Source organism: Mirounga leonina, unplaced genomic scaffold, assembly GCF_011800145.1.
Source record: "Mirounga leonina isolate KUSES-001 unplaced genomic scaffold, KU_Mleo_1.0 Mir_174, whole genome shotgun sequence".
Lineage (NCBI taxonomy): Eukaryota > Metazoa > Chordata > Mammalia > Carnivora > Phocidae > Mirounga > Mirounga leonina.
Window position 1 is genome coordinate 37,970,893 of NW_023270451.1, and position 21,778 is coordinate 37,992,670.

Here is a 21,778-nt window from a genome sequence, read left to right on the forward strand (position 1 = left end):
TCTGCAGCCTGCTCCCAGACGGCTGCTACACCTCCAGATTCCAGGGGAGAGAAAATAATCTGCAGCGGCTGGCTGCTTCTCCTTTTACATGAAAATCTGAAGTCTTCCTGGAAACCTGTCTAGCAGACAGCCACTTAACCCTTCTTTAGCCAGAACTCGATTGACCCCATCTAGCTTCAAAGAAGGCCAGGAAGATGGCAGATGGGGTTATCATCCTTGGCTTAGCCAATCACAGTTCATCTCGTGGGGCTGCACACATCACCCCTCTTGAAAATCTGGTTTCTCTTAGCAACAAAGGAGGGGAGGATGTGTGTCAGGACGGTTTGGACTGGGCGACAGCCTAACCTTGAAAGTCGACTTCAAAAAAAAAAAAATCTAGTTAAAATTTACTACAAATTTGAACTCAATCCCTCTCTGACACTCATGGTTCATTGTACGTAAACTCAGGGTCTGTCCTGCAAAATCCACTCGTTGCATTCCATCTCAGTAAGTACAAGTCTGTTTTTCCAGTGTTTACAGCCAAAAGCTGTGGACTCACTCGTGAGTGTTTGTGCTCTTTCTCATGACCCATACCCGGTCCATCATCATATTGTTTTGGCTCTGCCTTTGAAGTCCATTCCTCATCCCAGCCTTCTCCCCCACACTGGTCCAGGCTACCCACTCCTCAGCTCTGGAGTATTGCCCCCCTTGTTATACCTGAGTAATTTAAAAAATTAAGTTCATTCATGTCTTCCCTCTCCCAGAAGTCTCCAATAATTAATTGTCTAAATCAAGGTACAGTCCAAAGGCTTTCGCTGGCCTGCATGATCTGGCTCCCAGATGCCTCTCTGTCCCCACGTCTGTCACCTTCCCTCCAGCTCCACCTTCGCTGGCCTCCACGCTCTTCCTCATACTGTCAGTCACTCTTATACCTGTGGCCTCTGCCTTTTTCCTTCACATGGCTTACACTTTTCCAAATCATGACATCACTAGCTCCCTCACTTTCTTCAGGCGGCTGCTGAAAGTTCTCCTTATCACGTGATTTCACTCTGCCCGTACACCTCCCCCCCCCCCCCATGCCATAGCTCTCTTTGCCCTTAGTCGGCTTTGTTTTCTTCACAGCATCTACCACCACATGACACACTTACGTATGTATGTACGTGAATGTGTATACTCTGGGGGAGGTCTTCTCCCCTAACAAGAATATAAGCTCCTCAGGAACAGGAGCTACATCTGTTGTCTGCACCGCTTGGTCCCCAAGTCGAGAGGATAATCCTTGGCCCATCATAGGCACCCATAGATATTTGTTGAATGAGTGAGTGGTTGAGTTTGGGGAGCCTCCTGGGTTCAAAACCAAAAAAATTCTGTAGCCCTCTGAAGACTGACTCTTTCTTCTTAGCTCACTTGAGATATTCCGTGGCCATTAGTGGAGTTTATAAGAGTTCCCATCGAAGGGGATGTAATTTAAGTAGTTTGAAGTGTTAACCACTTGTGAGGTACCTACGAAAATAAAAAAGTGCTGCTTAATTGACTGTTTCCTTGTAGTAGGTTTGGGATGTCCAAAACTTCCAGGAAGTGTAAAGAGCAGGCTTACCATGTGTCTCTGACACACGGCAATGTCTTCCAAAGGCTTGGCTTACTCATGATGATTTAGACGAGGAAAGAAGGTGAAAGCATGTTAACTAGCCAAAAAACAAATTACATATATATTTGTATACACATACACACGTTTTTAAGGAGTAATTGAAAACGTCAGACCTTTTCCTTTGAGAATAAATTCTTTCTGACTAGAACAGGAGACAGTTAACTTCTGAAAAGCATCAAGACTGATGATTTTGTCTATATAGCATTGACCTGGAAGCTACAGTCTCAACCATTCAGACTAATAAATCAGGCAATTTATATTTAATCATTAACTAACTCCTGAGCTGAACAGCTGTTCAAAATTAGAAATGGGTCACCCCAGCCAGGATGACATTACAGGCAATCTATAATGCATTAGAATAAAATTATAGTGATTTTTAACTGTCTAGAAATTTATTACAGGACATGTTCCAACTCTTAAACCCTTGTTAGCCAATGTCAGTAATGATTTATGTTGTGTGGGTGGTATAGTGAAATTATTGACGATTTCAATAGCCAATAAGGCTGTGTTTAGTAAATCTTCAAATTTCAAAGCTGTTTTGGAGAATGAGGTGGGTGCACTTTATTGTTTATCATTCACTATCCAAAGACAACAAAGATGGAGGAAAGGCAAATGAGAAATTTCTCTTCAAAATTAATGGATATATGGTTGGTAGCTGAGGAGGGAGGGTAATGAATTCTCTAACGAGGGCTAAAGAGTTGTGAAGTTCCTTAGTGTTTGTATGGCTACTTGGGGTGATCTTTATCAAGCAAAGCAAAGAGACAATCTTAAAATAGCTTTGATAACCATTCTCACTTGCTAATTTCACAACCTCCGTGTTGGTGGTTATTATGGTTATTATGGTGGCTTGCAGGGAACTGGCATTCCAGTCTCATATGACATAACATCATTTTTGCTTTCTATGCTCTGTCTCTCTTCTTTCACAAGTAGAGCTAAATTCCACAGGGGGGTTCTTTGCTTTGACTATCAGATTGCTGATTTTTTTCAGTACCTATTAATTTGCTTGTTCTTAGAATGTGATACTAATTTTAGCATGCATCAAAACGGTGGGTTAGTGAGCTGTCCTTCAGTCAATCCATAGACATTTATTGCAGTTTTATTTAAATCCAATATTAAGGCCTCCACATACTCAACCTGGAAATCAGATTTTATTTTTTTTTTAAAGATTTTATTTATTCATTTGAGACACAGACACACAGAGAGAGAGCATGAGCAGGGGGAGAGGCAGAGGGAGAGGGAGAAGCAGACTCCCCCGCTGAGCCAGGAGCCCAATGTGGGGCTCGATCTCAGGACCCTGGGAACATGACCTGAGCCGAAGGCAGACGCTTAACGACTGAGCCACCCAGGTGCCCCGGAAATCAGATTTTAAATGGCCATCCAACTAGATAGAAGGACTTCAACAGCATTCTTTGAGTGTATTGTCTTCAAGACTAGTGAAACCCTCCTGATTTCTTTCTTTCTTTCTTTCTTTTTTTTACATAGGCTATAGGTTCTTCCACTGATAGAGTGATTATATTAAAGAAATAACCTGAGTTTAGTGACTACCAGTGTTAATTTTTAATAGCATCCAGGATAGGTAGCTCTTAAAGCTTTGCATTTTAATTAATTGATGTGAGGGGTGTTGGTCATTTTTCCTTTGTCTGTAATCAGCTGAGAGCCAGTATGTTTAAAACAACATTTGTCTAGGGCGGTGTAGTATCATCGCTGCAAAGTGGGAGGAAGGCAGAGCCGCCAAGCTGCCATTAGAAATCCTAATGTCACTCAGGCTTGGCCGAAGCTCTTGGTCCTCCACTCTCAGAGGGATGGGAAAGTGACTGTCAGCTTTTGAAGAAAGAGTTAGGGCATCCAACAAGGAGATGTGAAAGATCTAATGCCATATTGCAGTAAACTGCACTTCCTAATGATGGGTTTCAAACGTAAGAAAGATGATGATAGTCACGCAGTCCAGTTCTGTTCCTTCTAAAGGCTTTGCAGAAGGATGTAGACTAAGATGGAGCGGTAAGGTGGTCATATTTATTAAGCATTTCTTTAGTTGGTGTTCACCCTGCAATTACATCTGAGTAATCTTGCCTTTCAGTCAGAGAAGATTCGCTGGGGTCAGTCTATTAAATCGTTTGAAGCTCAAGAGAAGACCCTCTGTGGAGATGTTCTCCTTACAGCAGCCTTTGTGTCTTATGTTGGATCCTTTACAAGACCATATCGCCAGGAACTGGTAGACTGCAAGTGGGTTCCCTTTCTCCAGCACAAGGTAAGCTCACTTCCTTACCTTGGCAGCATTTGGAAACATCATCTTGGCGTTTCAGTAGAAAAAACAGTCTGTATACCAGGCTCTTTGGTACCTCTATCATGACTCTCTGACTGACTGGAAATTCTCATATGACAAAGACATTTCTTGTGTGTCGCAGTGTTTCTTGTTTAAATGATGGTTTCACCAGAGAGATGAAAAATAATAAATTATTTCTTATACACTCTAGTGATACAGTTGCAAACTGCTTTTAACAAAACTGATAACTGAAATCAAATTGGGGTTATTGTTATGGTATAACATGAAGTTTTGTTTTCTTCCTGACATGATGGGTTATTTGTTAAAGACTTTTTTTTTCACACCTACTTTCAGATAAAAAGTGAGCATTTTGTATGCAAGTACAAAAATAACTCCTCCTAAATCTAAAAATCCAAACCCACAAGCGAAGTGAAATCACAGATTTGGAAGATGTAAAATCATCTAGTTCATGATGGTCCTTGTACAAAAGAGAAAACTGAGTCACGGAAATCTAAGTGACTAAGGTCCCATAGAAGAGGAAGTCTGACCTCCTGATTTCCACGCCCCTGTTTGCTCTGTGACACTGTGTCAGCTCAGTTGACAAAGCCCTTAAGATATCGTTACATCTCTCGGTATAGTAACGTTCTGCGTTGGTAATAATGCCTCGATTTTCACAATAGTTGTTTTCATGACATAAATACATGTCCGGCGCTCGTGCAGATGAAATGATGGAGGGAAAGTTCACTATTAAAGGCATTCCACAATTGATAATTTTAAAAGAACCATCCTTTTGTAATGCTTTAACATACCTTTGGTATCAAACATTTGTACTGTCGAGGATTTTTAAAAGAGGTTATCTCTCTTACTCCCCAAAAGTGCAAGGCTTCTCTTTAAGTATTTCTGCCCTAATGTAGCTTTTACGTAAGAAGATAAAGCATTCTGTTGCTCCGTCCAACTCTGACTGTGTCGTGAGCTTCAGGGTATCAGCTGCCTGACTCTGCTCGGGCCCTTTTTCTCAGTTTCACCTTCGCCGGACTTCGATCCTCTGTATGGGTGTCTTTGCCTGGGTCACCCCGTGACTACTTTAGATTGACAGTTGTCCTCTTGCATGGTCCCCTCTGCATTCTCCATCATCCACAAAGCTCTCTCATTCTTTCCAAAATTATAGGGAAGTTCACCTTCTTCTTGATCTGTCCAAACTATTGAACTTCACCTTGTCTTCTCATTGCTTCAGTTCCTCTTCACTTTGGGGCATGTCATAGTTCTGACAGTGGGAACTTAAGCTACCAGTCATTTTACAGTGTTTAAGTTTAAAACGCCTTCTCAAATTTAATTTTAAAATGGGTCTTGAATCGGTGATAGAGCATTATTTAGTGTGTGTGTTTCTAGGAAGTTTCCTGTCAACCCATGTGTATTTTCCCACTTACTTGAAAGCCCAAACATTAAATAAAATATTGTCTTGAAGAAGTCGTACAAACAAAACAATAGAATTGATTGACTTATCCAAAACATCTCAACGTGCTAAACTTATCCCCAAAGCAAAATAGCGGCTTTCTGATGCAGTATGCTGAACACATAGTCATTTTAACCGTGGGCCTGGCATGCCTGTGGCCCCGCAACTGTCCTCAGGGAGCCTCACGCCTGTTTCCCATCATCCCTGTGCTCTCTCCCGCCCTCTTGAGCACACAGGCCCTGTGCAAACTGAGAAGCAGGCCCTGACGGGAGCAGCTTACTCTTCCACTTCTGTCCAGGCATAGCTATGCTAAAGGAAGAAGAGGGTTCCAAGTTATATGAATGACGTTCCTTTGGAAGAGTCTTCTCTGTCTCTAAGACACCAGGTAGAATGTGCCCCATAAAACCTAACAACTGTCTGTCCTTATGGAAAGAGGGTTCCAGTTTCTGAGCTAGTTAACCTTGCCTACTTTTAGATCCAGTCACAGCGAAGTGGGAAGATGATCACATCTGTGTGAAACCTGGGCCAGGGGCCAGGAGGAGCTAAAATTGCTTAATAGTGTTAATTTTTCAATTAATTTTCCCCTAGAAGTGTTTCTTCATCCTGTCCTCTCAAGAAGCCACTGTTGTTATTTCTCCCCATTGTATTAGGGTGTTTTCTAGAGCTCCATTTGCCTGTAAGTGCCCTAAGTGTCTCTGGCTTGTCAGTTTGGCTCAGGTGTCCTGGGGATTCAGATGGTTTGTAAGTTAAGCAGTCAGCAAGTGACTATGGTTGTTGTGATTTTTAAAACCTGCAAACCAAGCATGTCATTTGTTAATGACCTGTTGCCATAGGTAAGGTGACCTTGGAAGGAACGTTTTTATAAAGTTAGTTAGTCAGCCATCCTTACTACTTCCTAGAAATGAAGACTTCATATTCTAAAGGATCGATTCTCCCCAATTTAGGAAATAAATTTAACTCAGTTCAAGTCAAAACTCCAGGGAGAAGTTATATTTTTACTTGACCGAGTGATTCTGAAGTTTGTTGGAAGAATATGTTTTTGAGAACACCAAGATAATTTTGGAATAGAACAGTAAGAAAGCACTTGTCCTTCAAGATAGTAAAATGTGTTCTAAAACTACAATAATTACAACAAGGTGGTTCTGCAGGGGAAAGGGAAAACTAGAATCGAGTTCAGAAGCCATTGAGGATGTCGAGAGAGATTTGATCTGTTTAATATGTAATTGTGTATAAACTCCCACAAACGTATGCTCATACCATGTCTTCCCTCCTGATGCTGTAAGAGGAACAGCTGATGTTTGTATCTGAGGGTGATCCTCTGGGTTTATACTAGTTTCCATCCCCTTTCCCTTCCTCAAGGATAATTCCAGAGCAGTTCTCCCCTCTCACCAATTTTTCCCTCCCTACTAATTCATTACTAGATCATTGCCACCAGCATTCACATACGTAGTTATTTCTCCCATTAAACCAGATACACCCAAAAAATTTCTCTTGAACCTTCCCTGCCCTTCCAGCTACTCTTCCATTTCTCTGCTCATCTACAGCGAACACTTCAGAAGAGTCATCTGTAGCCCCTGTCTCCACGTCCTCCCTCCCTTTTCTGAGTCACTCTGGACAGGCTTTTGTCCCCACCACTCCACCAAGACTCCTCTGGGGTGATTTTGCTTCCATGTTGCTAAGTCTATCGGTTTGTTTTCCATTCTCATCATACTTGACTCTTGGCTGCATCTGATGCAATCAATCACTCCATCTTTCCATCAGTACCTTCTTTACTTGATTCTAAGACCTCCCCTTTCCCCATCTTCCTCCCGCCTCACTGACCAATCCTTCTTGGACTTCATTACATTTTTCCTCTTCTCCTCAACCTTAATGGTGAAATGCCTTTAATCTTTGAGCTGCTTTTCATCAGGTTCGTGGCTTTAAATGTCACCTGCACATCAGTAATTTGCGGAAGTATATCAGTGGCCCAGACCTGGCATCTTCACTCCTATGTCTGAAAGATGTCTCACATACAGCACCTCCAAACCAAAATCCTGACCTTCCCCCCAAAACTCCTTCTACCCGGGTATTCCCAACTTGTTGAATAGCAGCTCGATCCTTCTGTTGGGCCAAAAACCTTGGAGTCACCTTGATGTGACTCTTCCCTCTGGCACTCATATCCAGTCCATCTAGGAAATTCTGTAGGCTACACCTCCAAAATCTATTCAGAATCTGACCAGTTTTCACCACCTTCACTGTTCCCATCCTGGACCAAGCTATCATCCCTCTCTTGAATAACTGCAGAAATCTCCTAACTGGTTTCCCTGTTGCTGCATTTGTTGCTTCTCTCCAAAATCTGATCTCAACGGGTCAGCCAGTGTGATGCTTTAAAAGTTCAAGTCAGGTAAAGTGAATTTTCTTTGAAAATCCCTCTGATGACTTCCCACTGCACTCCAAGCAAAAGCTAGAAATCCTACAAAGTCTTATAAAACCCTCTGTGATTTTGCCCCTTACTCTTTTTATCTCACTTCCTATTAGTCTTTCCTCACTGCTCTGCTGCAGCCACATGGGCCACCTTTCTTGAATATACCAGATACGTTCTGACCGCAGACCCTTTGCACAAGTTGTTATCTCTGTCTTAAAGTCTTCTCTCAGGACATAAAAGTACCTCATTCCCATCCATCAGGTCTTTGTTCAAATAACATCTTCGTATCTCTAAATAGGATTATAACTTCCATCCTTCAGCACGCTTCATCCCACTCCATTTTTTCCACCATAACGTTTATCACTTTCTAATATGTTATTTCATTTATTCATTTGCTGTGGTTAATAGCTTTCCTCTCCCTCAGCTATGGTGTAAGATCCATGGAGCAAGGATTTTGTATGTTTTGTTAACTACTCTGTCCTGGAATGGCACCTGGAACATTGTAGATGCTCAGTATATCTTTTCATTGAGATGTAAATTACATACCATGCAATTCACCCACTTAAAGTATCCACTTCAGTAGTGTTTAGTGTATTCAGAGAGTCATACAACCATCATCACAGTCCATTCTAGAACATTTTCATCACCCCATGTCTGTTAACTCCAATCACCCCATCCTCTCCAGGTTTAGACAATCACTGTCTAATTTATGTCTCTAGAGATTTGCCTGTTGTGAACACTTCCTATGAATGAACTCGCACAATGTGTGGCGTTTGATGCCTGACTTCTTTTACTTGGCATGTTTTCCAGGTTCATCCATGACGCGTAACCTGTATCAGGATTTCATTACCTGTTAAGCCTCAATTATATTCTATTACATGAATGTGCCACATTTTTATTTACACATTCATCAGTTGATAGGCATTTGGGTTGCTTCTCCTTTTTGGTTATTATGAAAAACACTGCTGTGAACATTAGAATTATTTGTATAGAGGTTTCTGCATGGACATCTTTGATTTCTCTTTGGTATATACAGGAGTGAGGTTTTTTTTTAGGCTGCATGGTAACTCTCTGTTTAATCCTTTGAAGAACTACCAGACTATCAATATGTATTCTAAAATAAAGGAATATATGCTTACATATACATTGTACATCAGTGGGGGAAGTAATGGATTTTTCAACGAATGGTGATTGAACTGCAAACCAACCTTTTGGGCAAAACAACAGTTAGCCCTCTCCTTCATAGCTTCATAGCAAACAAAAAGAGTTCCAAGTGATTTAAGTATTAGAATGTTAAGTAAGCTTTAAAAACTGTAAATACCCTGGTATACCATTATAGACTGGAAAATACAGATGAACATGACAGAATTAGTAAGGAGCCACATTATAGCCCCCATATTATAAACTGAGAAACAGAGTTTGAATTTTATTGTAAGCATCGGGAGTCATTGAAGGATTTTAGGTAGGTCTGTGGTCAGAATTACACATTCGAAAGCTGACACTGGGCACAGAAGGAACAGTGACTTGACGGGGAAGAGACCACTGTTACTGAGGCCACATGTTATGATGGCAGTTCAGAAGACAGTGAGCTGAACAAAGTGATGGCAGCGGACCCGGCCAACCAGGGAGTGATACCAGAGGAGGCCAGGAGGAAGCACTGCTAAAAACAAAGCTTTGGCTTGCACATGGGAGTGATGGGGAGATAGTAAGTAGGTGTAGATGCCATTCCCGGAGATGAAAATTGGTTTGGGAGAAAAGATGAAGATAACAGGAAGATGACTGCACAGTGTCTCGGAAGCATTCAAGTGTCCGTGACCAGTAGGGAGCTGGATAAGAGTGTTATTGGGTGGAGAGTCAGATTTGGGAGTCACTGATGTGTAGGGAGTTGTTAGAACTGACCTTGGACGAGATCACATCAGAGGAACTTTAGAGTAAAGGGAAATGACTCAGCACTGGGAAGTAGAGAAAGATGAAGAAGGAGCGAAGATTGGAGACCACCTCTGGCAAACGTGATGCCATGGGAAACCAGAGTATAAACATGAGAATGGTCAGAGCCCCAGAGACTCGGAGAGAAGAGCTAAGAACCGAGAATGTCCTCACATAGGGAAATGTGAAGGTCTTCTGTGACCACGAAAGTGTGACAAGCCAGAAGCCAGATTGCACGGAGTTACACAGTAAGTGGGAGGTGAGGAAGTAGAAGGAAAAGGCAGATTATTCTTGGAGGAATTTGCCTGTGACGGGAAGGAGGTAAGCAGAGTGCCTAGTTAGACACGGAGCTATGTGCATTGTTGGTTTGTCAGTGTGAATAAAACAGGAGCATGTTTCTTTGCTTCAGGAGGAGAGGAAAAGGAAAAGGAATTGTGGAGGATAAAAGGGTGAAGAGGGATGAGCCACCAGAAATGGGGAGGGCATGGGCTCCAGAATCAAGGTAGTAGAATGACCGTCAGATAGGAGAAGCAAGGCTCTTTGAACTCAGGTGGGAGGGAAGGAGACAAAGGTGGTCAGAGGTGTGCCCGGTAGGGGCTCAAACAATTCAAACTGTCAAATTCGGACACAAGATCTACATGTATACTGTCTCTTACTCCTTTTTGCGTCAGAAATTAAAGTTATTTCAAACCTCCGGTTGTTCCAAGTTGTTTGCATTAAGTAGAAGGTAAGAAATTAAAGCCACAGGTCCCTTGCTAATAGGAGGATGCCTATTCTAAAAGATACCAATTTTCTTGTGTCTTTAAGAAAACCGTGTGTCAATACCAAGGCTCTCTGCTCATATCAGTAGGTGATAGAGTTTATTTCTAAGATAACATTGTGGTCAGAGACAGTGGGGCTATTATGCTACTTTCCCTAGATTTATTGATATCAAATTGCATCGCAGCCTCTATATTGTAAGAATTCTTCCAGCATTTTCTTTGCTGAAGATCCCTGGCCAATCTCTCAGTCTTGACTCCAGCTGCTGCAACAGCCCCCTGGCCCACGCTAAGTAGGGCTCTTACTCTCTTATGGAGGCGTGTTTCCATGTTAGCCCCCACCCAGCCACCAGACAGTGTTTATTACATGGGCGGTGCTCCATAAATATTGGGTGATGGATGACCAAATGAATAAATTCCTTTCTATAATCTCATGTATTTTTTGTAAAGTCCACTTTTGTAAAGAATGCTCCTTACTCTTTAAAATGGGTTTTGGGGGCACCTGGGTGTCTCAGTCAGTTCTGAACATCTGACTTCTGATTTCAGCTCACGTCACGATCTCAGGGTTGTGAGATCAAGCCCCCCCGCATAGGGCTCAGCCCTGAGCAGGGGGTTTGCTTCTCTCCCTCTCCCTCTGCTCTCTGCCCCTCCCTCCCCACCCCACCCCCACTCCCGTTCATGCTCGGGCACACGAGGCTGCAATCTCAGGTCCTGGGCACAGCCAGCGAGCTGGTGGAGTTGCCGCTGGCTGAATACATTCCGTTAACCTATCCACAGAAGAGAAGTCCTCTTTTCATAGTGTTGGCCTGTGCAACAGGATGAATTGCCTGAGCAAGATATTGCGTTTGAGCATTGCTCATGTGGGGTGATGAACCCCTGGAGCAAGTACCTTTCTGTTGTCCTGTGGTCCTTCCTGGTGTCTAAGTCCCCCGCACCCCCCATTGGGGGGAGCAGCCATCAATGTCTGCATGGGGCCATGTCTCTTGCATTTGAAGTCAGACTCAATAATAAACCAGATGTGGGCGCCTGGGTGGCTCAGTCGTTAAGCATCTGCCTTTGACTCAGGTCATGATCCCAGGGTCCTGGGATCGAGCCCCGCATCGGGCTCCTTGCTCTGCAGGGAGCCTGCTTCTCCCTCTCCTCCTCACTTGTGCTCTCTCTCACTATGTCTTTCTCTCTCTCTCAAATAAAATCTAAAAAAAAAATAATAACCAGTTGTTGAATACGGCATTTGACAGAATTCAGAGAGGTAAATAACCCCAAACTGTCAAATTGTATCTCACAATGAGAGTTTCATTTTGGCTTCTGAGAGTGCAGAGAGAATTGGCATGTGTTGTCTTGGCTTTGGTCTCTCGTTTTCTTGTCTGTCATGCAGAGTCTTTTGCTCTGCCACACTGACCGTTGACTGCATTCAACTCTGATTTTCAAGGTTTCCATCCCAATAACCGAAGGCCTGGACTTGATTGCCGTGCTGACGGATGACGCTACCATTGCCACCTGGAATAACGAGGGGCTGCCCAGTGACAGAATGTCCGCCGAAAATGCCACTATCCTGACACACTGTGAGCGCTGGCCCCTGATGATAGATCCCCAACAGCAGGGAATTAAGTGGATCAGGAATAAGTACGGAACAGACCTGAAAGTCACCCATTTGGGCCAGAGAGGGTATGTGAAATCGGAAGGACTGACTTTCTCTTGAGCTGCTGTGAACTGGGTCTGATTTTTACGAGGTCCTGGCGATTGCTAAACGGTCCCCTCTCTGTTAAACGTGACACTCTGGCTCTCCTTGTCTATCTGCTTGCTCAGGTTTCACATAAAATATTTGTTGAAAGGGCATTTCTGTTAGGTGGCATCCACTTACCTGAAGATGAAATGAGGTTGAAGATGAGAACAAACACTGCCCCCGAGTGGAGAAATAGGTGGGTTTCCTAAGGCCAAAAATGCAGTAGGAGGGACTGTTAGGGCATTTGGCATATGGCAACCCAAGAATGGTCAGCGGATTAGAATCCTATTCCTGAATATATACCTGGCCTATTGTAGGATTTTAGCATGGCTCAAGCCCCAACACTGAATGCCTGAAGATAATTCCTTAGTTGAGTTTTATATATCGCCTTTGAGAACTCTATCTCTTCTGAGACTTTGTGTCATTGGGTCCTCATGACAATACTGCCTGATAAATAAAGTCTTGGACATAGCTGGTCTTCGGTTAATATTGAATAATTTTAGACTTACTGGTATTTGATTTGATCCTTTCATTATCTTTTCACATATAAAATGAAATAATTTCTGCCACTGCACAGATAAATGTACTCCTTGCTTATCTGAATTCTTGGGGAAAATTATTTTTGAGGGGGAGAGCCTATTTTTGGAGAGGGAGAATGAAATATAGCGATAATATGCCACTTGTCATGACTGAACTTAAAGGTTTAAAAAAATGAATGTTTGACAAAACCACAAGACATTTAATATATTTTGATTTTTTTTAATCAAAAAAAGGACTTGTTAAATGAATTTAAATTTATGATGTTTGGGTAAGTTACATTTGTCTCAACCATGGTTATTGTCAAAAGAACTAATTGACACATGGACTTATTCATACTCTTGAATTTCACTTGGAAAATATCACTGTGTAATTCATCTCAAAATCTAATCATGAATTTCTATGTAATCTAGTTGAATACTTTATGAAACAGTTTTCTCTAAGTTTGTCTTGTCAAAAAAAATACATTAAATCAAATATAATTTAATATAAATAATTTTGAACATTTTTGCTGTGCTTATTTATCTCAATTCTGATTGAATTTTAAGGTTTTTGAATGCCATTGAAACTGCGTTGGCCTTTGGAGATGTCATCTTAGTTGAAAATCTGGAGGAAACAATAGATCCAGTCCTTGATCCGCTGCTTGGCAGAAACACAATTAAAAAAGGAAAGTAAGTATTCTTGAATTTTCACCTATATTTTGTGCTGCATGTGAATGTGATCAGCAGCTCCTGTTAGCCTCAGAATCAGCGCAGTCCACTGGAATCTTCTTGATGAGGTTTCTGAGTTTCCATTCCGTGGCACCTCCATTCCAAGAGAGAAGCAACCTCAACATGATCCAGATTTACAGACTATTTCTTTGGTAGATTTAGACTCATGTTATCCAGTCCCTGATTTATAAACCAAAAAATGCATTGTCACAAATGTGCGAGTAGTTGCTCCTTTATCAGTTCACACCAAAGAAGTGTAAGACTTCGCAAAACACCTTTAGTGTGTTTACTTATACTGTGTATCTTTTGTATCCTTATTTACTCTATATTTTTCTTTAGAACACTTCTAAGTCCACTAATGTTTTTGGTTTAACTCAACTTCATCCAGAGTAATGGCATCCACAAAATGAGGGGTTTACTGTGCTAGTTCTCTTTTTTCTAATACACTTACAATATGTAGATAATGTATTTTTAAAAAATTCTTTAGTGGACCCCTAAAATCATTCCCATACCAGCAGCAGTGCCACCAAGAAAGAACAGGCCCTGTGAGCTCTGTGTGATGTTCCAGATAGCTGCCATTCCCCTGGGCACCAGACTCTCCAGGGCATTCTCCCAGAGGCAAGGAAGCCATTTCCAGGGAGTCCTCCTGGCACGTTCTATAAATGTGTGAAAGGTCGCATGCAGCAGGTGTGTCTCTGACCAAGCCTCTGCGGGCTCACAGGGTTGTGGCATGCCACTCGCTCTCTGTGCCTCTTCACTCGCGAAATCAACACTTGCTAGACTTAATTCACTGGGTTTCCTTCTCTTCTTGTGCGGTTTTTTTCCTTCAAGGAGATAGGATTTCAAAATTTCTCCAGCACCCTTCTTTGACACCCCGTCTCTGCCTCAGAGCTAACGGTCTCTTTTCTCACCACCAGTTCATTCCTGTCAATTTTAAATGGAAATAGGTCTACATAAGGATACCTAACTTCTGGTTTTTAAAGAGTCCCTAACAGCTTAGTATAATATTTATTATACAAGGAAATCCATTTACAGTGACTGACAACTTATAATTGTTTAATAAGCCAAAATTTACCCAGCCATGCATTTAGAAAAATTTAATAAGCTACTTGACAAACTGCAACTCTGACATAAATATAATTGTAGCTGCGTCTGATGCGTTAAAAATATAGTGTAAAATCGTGAATGTCACTGAAGTGAAATCTTTGTTATTAAGGTTTTGACTCTATTAGAAAGACCTAAAATTTTTTGTCAGTGAAATACACATTCTCTAGCTTTAACTTGGACCTTTACTAACACAATTTAGGTGTAAGAAATTTGGTGATTCTCTCTCTCTCTCACTCTCGCTCTTTCTCTCTCTATATATATTTATATCATTTAAAAATATTATAAACAATATTTTATTTTTATTTATATTTTGTATATATGTATTTAAATATATAATATATAATAAATATAAATAAAATATACAATAAAATATAAATATAATTATAAATAATATTATAAATGATTTTATGTATATTTATATTTTATGTATTTAAATATATAAGTAATACATAATATAAATATAAATATAAAATAAATACATAATTTTATATTATATATGTTTAAATATATAATATAAATAATATATAATGAATATAAATAAAATAATTATAATTATACATATGTATATATATATATATAAATTTAAAATTTCCAGGGACTAATAAATTTGAGTCATGATTTTTCTTCAGGATGGCTATAGTTACATATTATTGTGAATCCCAGAAGTCTTATTTTCAGAAACAAATTATTTTACATAGAGCATCAAGACTTTATCACAAACAGTCTAAAACAGCTTATTCCAAATTATATTATTTCCTGAATAGGTACTCTCTGTTAGACTTTACAGAACTGATCTTATCATTCCAGCACTTTTTTTAAAGACCAAGAGAATTTAAAATGATACGTAAGAACATAACAAGTGGTGTTTATCACATGCAGTTATTACGTTAACAATCCTAGTTCCTAAACTCATACATGTGGGAACAATGACTTACATGAGTGTAAAATCATATCTGTATCTCCAGTTTTTCCCACTTCCCTCTCCCTTGCAGATATTTTTAGTTTCTTTTTCCAGAGAATCTGAGTGCTGGTGGACTCCTTACATACTGTATCAGTCACTAATAAAACTTCTCTGAGGTCTGTGTTTACCAGGCGCTGTACTGGGGGCTGCAGATCCAAAGTATGATAAGGTAGAGAGCCTGCCTTTAAGGAAGCTCCATTTCCTTAGGGGAAAGGCAGACCTGTAAACAAAAGAAATACTGTGCTGTTGGTGTGACCATAGAAGTGTACGTGGCAGAGGGCGCCTGGGTGGCTCAGTTGGTTAAGTGACTGCCTTCAGCTCAGGTCATGATCCCAGGGTCCTGGGATCAAGTCCCGCATCGGGCTCCCTGCTCTGCGGGGAGCCTGCTTCTCCCTCTCCCACTCCCCCTTCTTGTGTTCCCTCTCTCGCTGTCTCTCTCTCTGTCAAATAAATAAATAAAATCTTTAAAAAAAAAAAAAAAAGAAGAAGTGTACGTGGCGGGGATTCATCATTGCCAGAGGGGAGACTTGGAAAGACGTCGTGGAGAAAATTACATATGGTTACATTGACATTTACTATGAGTCTGGAAAGATGAGTGGGCATTTCTCAGATAGACAAGTGGGAGAAGAGAATTTTGGAATGAGAAAACTAATAACAAATAGCAAAGCACAAAACAGCCCAACAGCTTTGGGATCCACATCAATGGAGAGTCTTGTGTTGGAAGGAAGAAAGGACAGTAAGGCTTGGGTGAGGTGAGACCTGAGAGATGGGCAGGAACCCCAGAGGGTGGACCTCCTGGGGACCCACAGGTGACTTCTAAGTTGGCTCTTTCCTATATGTTGATCATTCTCTTTCTTTTCACTACTGAACCCAGTAAACCCAGTAAACCCACCAAAGGGGCCCATTCCTATCAGTAACATTAGCTGAAAAGAGCAGCAGTGGTTCTTAACCAAAAGACCTTGCCTTCCTGGAGTAACACATCTGGAGTCTCCGTATTTTCACTTGAGAATCATGAGCATGTCAATGGGGCAGCTAGTGAAGACGCTTAAGCCTCCTAGGAGTAACATAATCAGATTTGTTTCTGAAAGGACGTGCTGTTGGCATTGTAAAGTATTGTATGGAGGGACATGGACCATGGTCCATGGGGCCAGGATCTAATTAGCAAACAGTTGGGACTCATCCAATTGAGACAGGATATGACCCATCATGACCCTAAAGTAAGGCAGTGATACGAGAAAGACAGGAGAGGACAAACGAAAGAATTCTGAAGGAGTTAACTTCTTTTTTTTTTTTTTTTTTAAGAATTTATTTATTTATTTGCCAGAGAGTGAGTGAGAGCGAGAGAGAGCACAAGCAGGGAGAGCGGCAGGCAGAGGGAGAAGGAGATTCCCTGCCAAGAAAGGAGCGCAATGTGGGACTCGATCCCAGGACTCAGGGATCATGACCTGAGCCGAAGGCAGACACTCAACCGACTGAGCCACCCAGGCGCCCCTCAAGGAGTTAATTTCATCAGTTCATGGTCGTTAATGGAATTTTGTAGGTAGGGAAAAAAAGGAAGTTTCAAGGGTGATTTCCACTCTTCTGCCCGGTTAAATGATGGTGTGATTTATGGAGAGTTGTGGTACAGCAACTGGAGTACGTGTAGGGAAAGAGGTAATGATTTCACTTATTAGACTTTCCAAGATGTAGGTGCTACTTTAAGATTCTCAGGAAGTCTAAGAAGCCAATGGACATGTGAGTATGGAGCTTCACAAGGAGATCTTGGCTGACTGTGTAGATCGGGGAATATCTACATGGAGAGGTAGTTAAACCAGCATGGTAGGTGTGATTTTTTTTTTTTAAAGATTTATTTTTGAGAGAGCACACACACCTGTGCGTGAACAGGGGGAGGGGGAGAGGGAGAGAATCTTCAAGCAGACTCTCCACTGAGTGGAGAGCCTGATGCGGGCTCGATCCCAAGACCATGAGATCATGACCTGAGCTGAAACCAAGAGTTGGACACTTAACCAACTGAGCCACCCAGGCACCCCCATAAATGTGATTATTTAGGGACATGTTCTACAGTGTGATCAGAGGTCACAATCACTTCACAGATGAGAAAAATGGGGACTAAACGAGCAACTAAATGTCCTCTTGAAAGCCCTTTGACCGTATGAAGTTTCATACATATGTGGAATCATAATTTCTTAACAAGTTTTTCCAAATAAATAGGCACTACCCTCTTTCAGTAGAATTCCTATGAATGCTACTTGGCCATCGCAACTCTCCCTACTCTTTTTTTCCCTAAACCTTGTTTATTTTCTCATCAATGTTTTAGAATCCGTGTTTCGTTTTTTTTTTAATCTCTATCTTACCATGAGTTCCGACCTTTCATTTCTTATTGCTGGATGGAGTAATGTCTTTACATTCTCTGCTCACTCCTTTCCAACCCAGAGAGGGGTTAAAATAATCTTTCCCTAATACTGCTTCTATTGCTGGCCTGTTGAAGAACCCATTAAGAATTCTCTGTTGCCTATTACATTAAATTGAAATGAAGCTCTGCTCTGAGGCCTACGAAATGCTTTACCTGTTTGATGCTTCTTATTCCCTTCATTCACACAGATTACTTGCCCTCTCCTATGATGTGCTCTTTTACCTACCTTGTCTTTCTACAAATCTAATATTCACTTAAATCAGAATTCAACTGCCATTTAACTAATTAAATGGGAATTTTAAGTTTCCACTTTCTTTGCCTCCCACCCACAGTCCATTCTGTACTGGGCCACTGTGACATTCTGCCTTTATCTGTCCCTCTTATGATATGTTAATTTTTTTTTCAGTCCTATATCTGCATTAGATGGCAAGTTCTCTTAGATGGATAAGAAACATCTGTCTTTAAAAAGATGGTTAACCAAAGTAAAATAGTAAAAATAATCAAAACATAGACTTTTATTTCTGGCATTATGGCAGATTAGATGTGTGAATGCTGAAAAACAACTAAATATGTTAAAATATTCATACCTTCTGGCAGTTGGTTGACAAAGTGCAACCAAAAAGCGGGAATTGGATAGACAAGGAACACCAAAGCTGGTTTTCTTCTCGAGGGCACCTGCTAAAACCTGATGACCATGGGTTTCTGTTTTGATGGATGCCTAGAGCCTGGACCAAGCCAACTGAGGGTGTGAAGTCTGCCTAGAGATTGCTGTATAAAGCTAGAGACTCAAGGGGCCATACCTTCATTTTAAGGGTAAATTTGTCGAAAATTAAACAAAACCCAGCCCTGCAGAAGAGGGCTTTCCTTTTCTGTACCTTGGCACTGAGAAGAGGTGGGAAAGTGTGCCCTGAGAGTTCAGGAACTGTCTCTCTCACAAATATTTAAGACAAATTTTTACTTAGATGACCTAAAAACCTCAAACCAATAACTTATTTTAAGTGGTGCTGGATTGGTCACACCCTGAAGTACTTGGCAGATGCAAACAAAAATCCTGTCTGTAATTATGCACCCAGACTTCAGAGGAAGTACAAGATATAATTCCAGGGTATATGAGTTCACGGGCCAAAATCACAGAACATAGGAAATAAGGCATCATGAACGAGACCCAATAGTTACATCAGATAACAGAATCCTTATCTCATTGCTGCTTTGTTTCATATTTCCTTGATTGTTAATGAGGACATGTTTATTAGCCTTCCAAGGATTGTTTATTATTAACTTTTACTAATGTTTTCCATGAGATGTTCATCAATTTCTTTTATTCCTCATTTTTTTTGCTTCCACTCATTGCTCTCTTTCCAACATGATTTTGAATTTATTCTTTCTTTCAACATATATTTTTCCATCTTTTCCATAGGACTTGGCATGGGGGGAAGAGAGTAAATACCATGATCAATCCATGGTCTTGAACTAGCTGTGTGAGCATTTTCAAGAGAGACTTTAAGGCTCTGAGTTGGGGCTTACGTGCTAGCATGTGGTTGTTAGAAATTAGCATTGGGGTAGAAGAAGGAAGATGAAATTTGGTTCAGATCTTGGTCCGCTACCCTCTAGTTTGGTGATTTGGGGTAAGTCGTTCAGGCCATTTTTCTGCCTTTACATTTTCTTACCTGGTGATAAGGAAAAGAATACAACATAGCACAGATAGGGAGTCAAAGTATATTATTTCCTTTGAATCTTGAACCAGTGATAAGTATAGTATGTGGGTGATTGGGAGCTTGAATCAGAGGCTAAGCCAGAGATCCTGAAGTAAGACATTGGTTTTTTGGATGTGGGATGTGTGAACAAGGAATCAGTCATAGCTTTTGGTGTCTTAAGTTGACTCCTAAGAACAGGAGAGAGTTTTAGTCACTTAAATTGTATTAGTTAGTGCTGGTACATATAAAATACATAATATATAAAAGTTAGAAAGCATAATAATAAATTAGATATATATCTTCCATTCAAACTATGAATTGAAAGATTACCAATATTCTTTAAGCCACATTTGCACTCCTCTCATTCCCCACAGGGCCTCCTCTCCCAAAGCTAGTATCCTAAATTTTGTTCTCATTTCAAAACTTATTTAAAATACTTTCATTTATTTTTGTTTGAGTTGGGGCTTTACAAAAGTGTAATCATTGTGTATATAAAGGGACTTGAATTTTGTACTGTTACATATCTAAGACCTACCCGAATTCTTGTTTTTAGCTCTGTTTCATCATCATCATCATATTCAGTGGTGTAACTGCTCCTCAATTTACTTAATACTGTTATTGAAGGACATTTTGGTTATTACAAGCCATGCTGCTGTGCATATTAATACACTGAACATCTGTATGTGCATCTACAGGTGCGCACAGCAGGAGGTCCTCAGAGTTTATATTCTGGGGTAGAAGAGTTCGGTTGTAGAGTGTGTACACAAATAGCTTTAAAACATAATGCCAAATTGTTTTCCAAAGTGTTAGTACAAACTCACATGCTCACCACTAGTGTGTAAGATCTGTGGAGGCTTTCAGAGAGCCAAGGTAGGACTCGTGCCCTTCTGGTGTTTTCTTGAATACAGACAAGTTATGTATTCAGTCCTATTAGCTGCCTCTTCCTAGGAGGAACTACTCTACACCCTATTTTTTTTTCCCACCTCTTATTTTTGAATGGAAAAAGTTGAGGACACTCTACATTTTGATACTAGTTTTGTTTACAAGAGCTTTAAAAGTACTTTGGAATAATGTTTGATATTTTAGTGAGAGTATTATTTCCACCTGACAAAATGTCTGTTTAAACAAAGCAAATGCTTCCTTGTGACTTCATGTAACTCTAAAAAAAAGAAAAATTTGAAAAATATATACAAACCAGAAGGGGATATGCAAAATTAAAATAAATTGGTTGATGTAAGAATTATTTTTCTTCTGATGAAGTAAAGGAAAAGAAAACTGATGGAAGAAGGTCAATTGGGCTTTAAAAATAGAGATACCCATTTGCAATATCAGAACAGGAACAGAAAAATTTTGACTTTACCTTGATCACGTCCCAGACTGACCTACATGGTTGTAAATTGTCTGATGGACATCCTATTCTCATGTCCTACAATGAACATTTTACTTTTTTCCTCTTCCCCTCTGTCTTTACACTTCTGTGTTGTGCTGTCCATGCCATTACCTTTGTGACTGCAAACGGTTCCCTTCCTATCGTCAAGGCACAGTGGCATTGAAAACAAGGAAAAGAGGGGGACACAACCCACAAGGGTTGCAATGCCAGTGCGTTCACCCAGCATGTCCTCACCGCATCCTATTCCTCCCACGCAGGTGCGGTAACATTTGCACCCTTTTGACAGTCACATCCCTCACAAAGTTTTACAGCGTCAGTAGCGTTTTTGTTTGTTTCAGTTCTGTTTGTTTTAGAGGGCTTTTTTTTTTTTTAACCAATATGAGTTTATTCTTCCTGATAATGAATGTCTGGGAAGACGCTTGTGATAGATATAGCATAGTCCAAAAGTTGAAGTTCATTAATAATTGGAATGTTGTGGAGTATGAAGTAATGAATACTAATTACTCCTTTCATGTCTGACAGGTCCCTGTGGACCAATACATCAGCCCAGACTTTAATTTGGTTCTAGTAATGGTTTCATCGATAGCACATTAAATCTGTGTTTGAGAAGATATACAGTTGAACCTGACCCACATAGTAGATACCACTGTCATAAAATGGCCACAGGCTGACAACAGCTGGGTAATTACAAATAATTAAATCCACCAAACTCCAGACAATCCTAATTTTAACTAAAATACATCTTATCATATCAATCGACAGAAAACATATCTGGGAAGATTTATCAACATGTACTTTTTCCAAAGCAAATTTAC

At 40.6% G+C, this 21,778-nt stretch overlaps 1 protein-coding gene across 1 annotated transcript in view; it reads left to right on the plus strand.

The window, feature by feature from the left end:
* Positions 1 to 21,778, plus strand: part of DNAH11 (dynein axonemal heavy chain 11) — a 331,116-nt gene that overhangs the window by 234,727 nt on the left and 74,611 nt on the right. Inside the window, exons 61-63 of the mRNA XM_035021398.1 lie at positions 3,702 to 3,872; positions 11,858 to 12,093; positions 13,237 to 13,359. Coding sequence (XP_034877289.1) covers positions 3,702 to 3,872; positions 11,858 to 12,093; positions 13,237 to 13,359 — 530 coding nt within the window. The remainder of the gene's footprint in view (positions 1 to 3,701; positions 3,873 to 11,857; positions 12,094 to 13,236; positions 13,360 to 21,778) is intronic.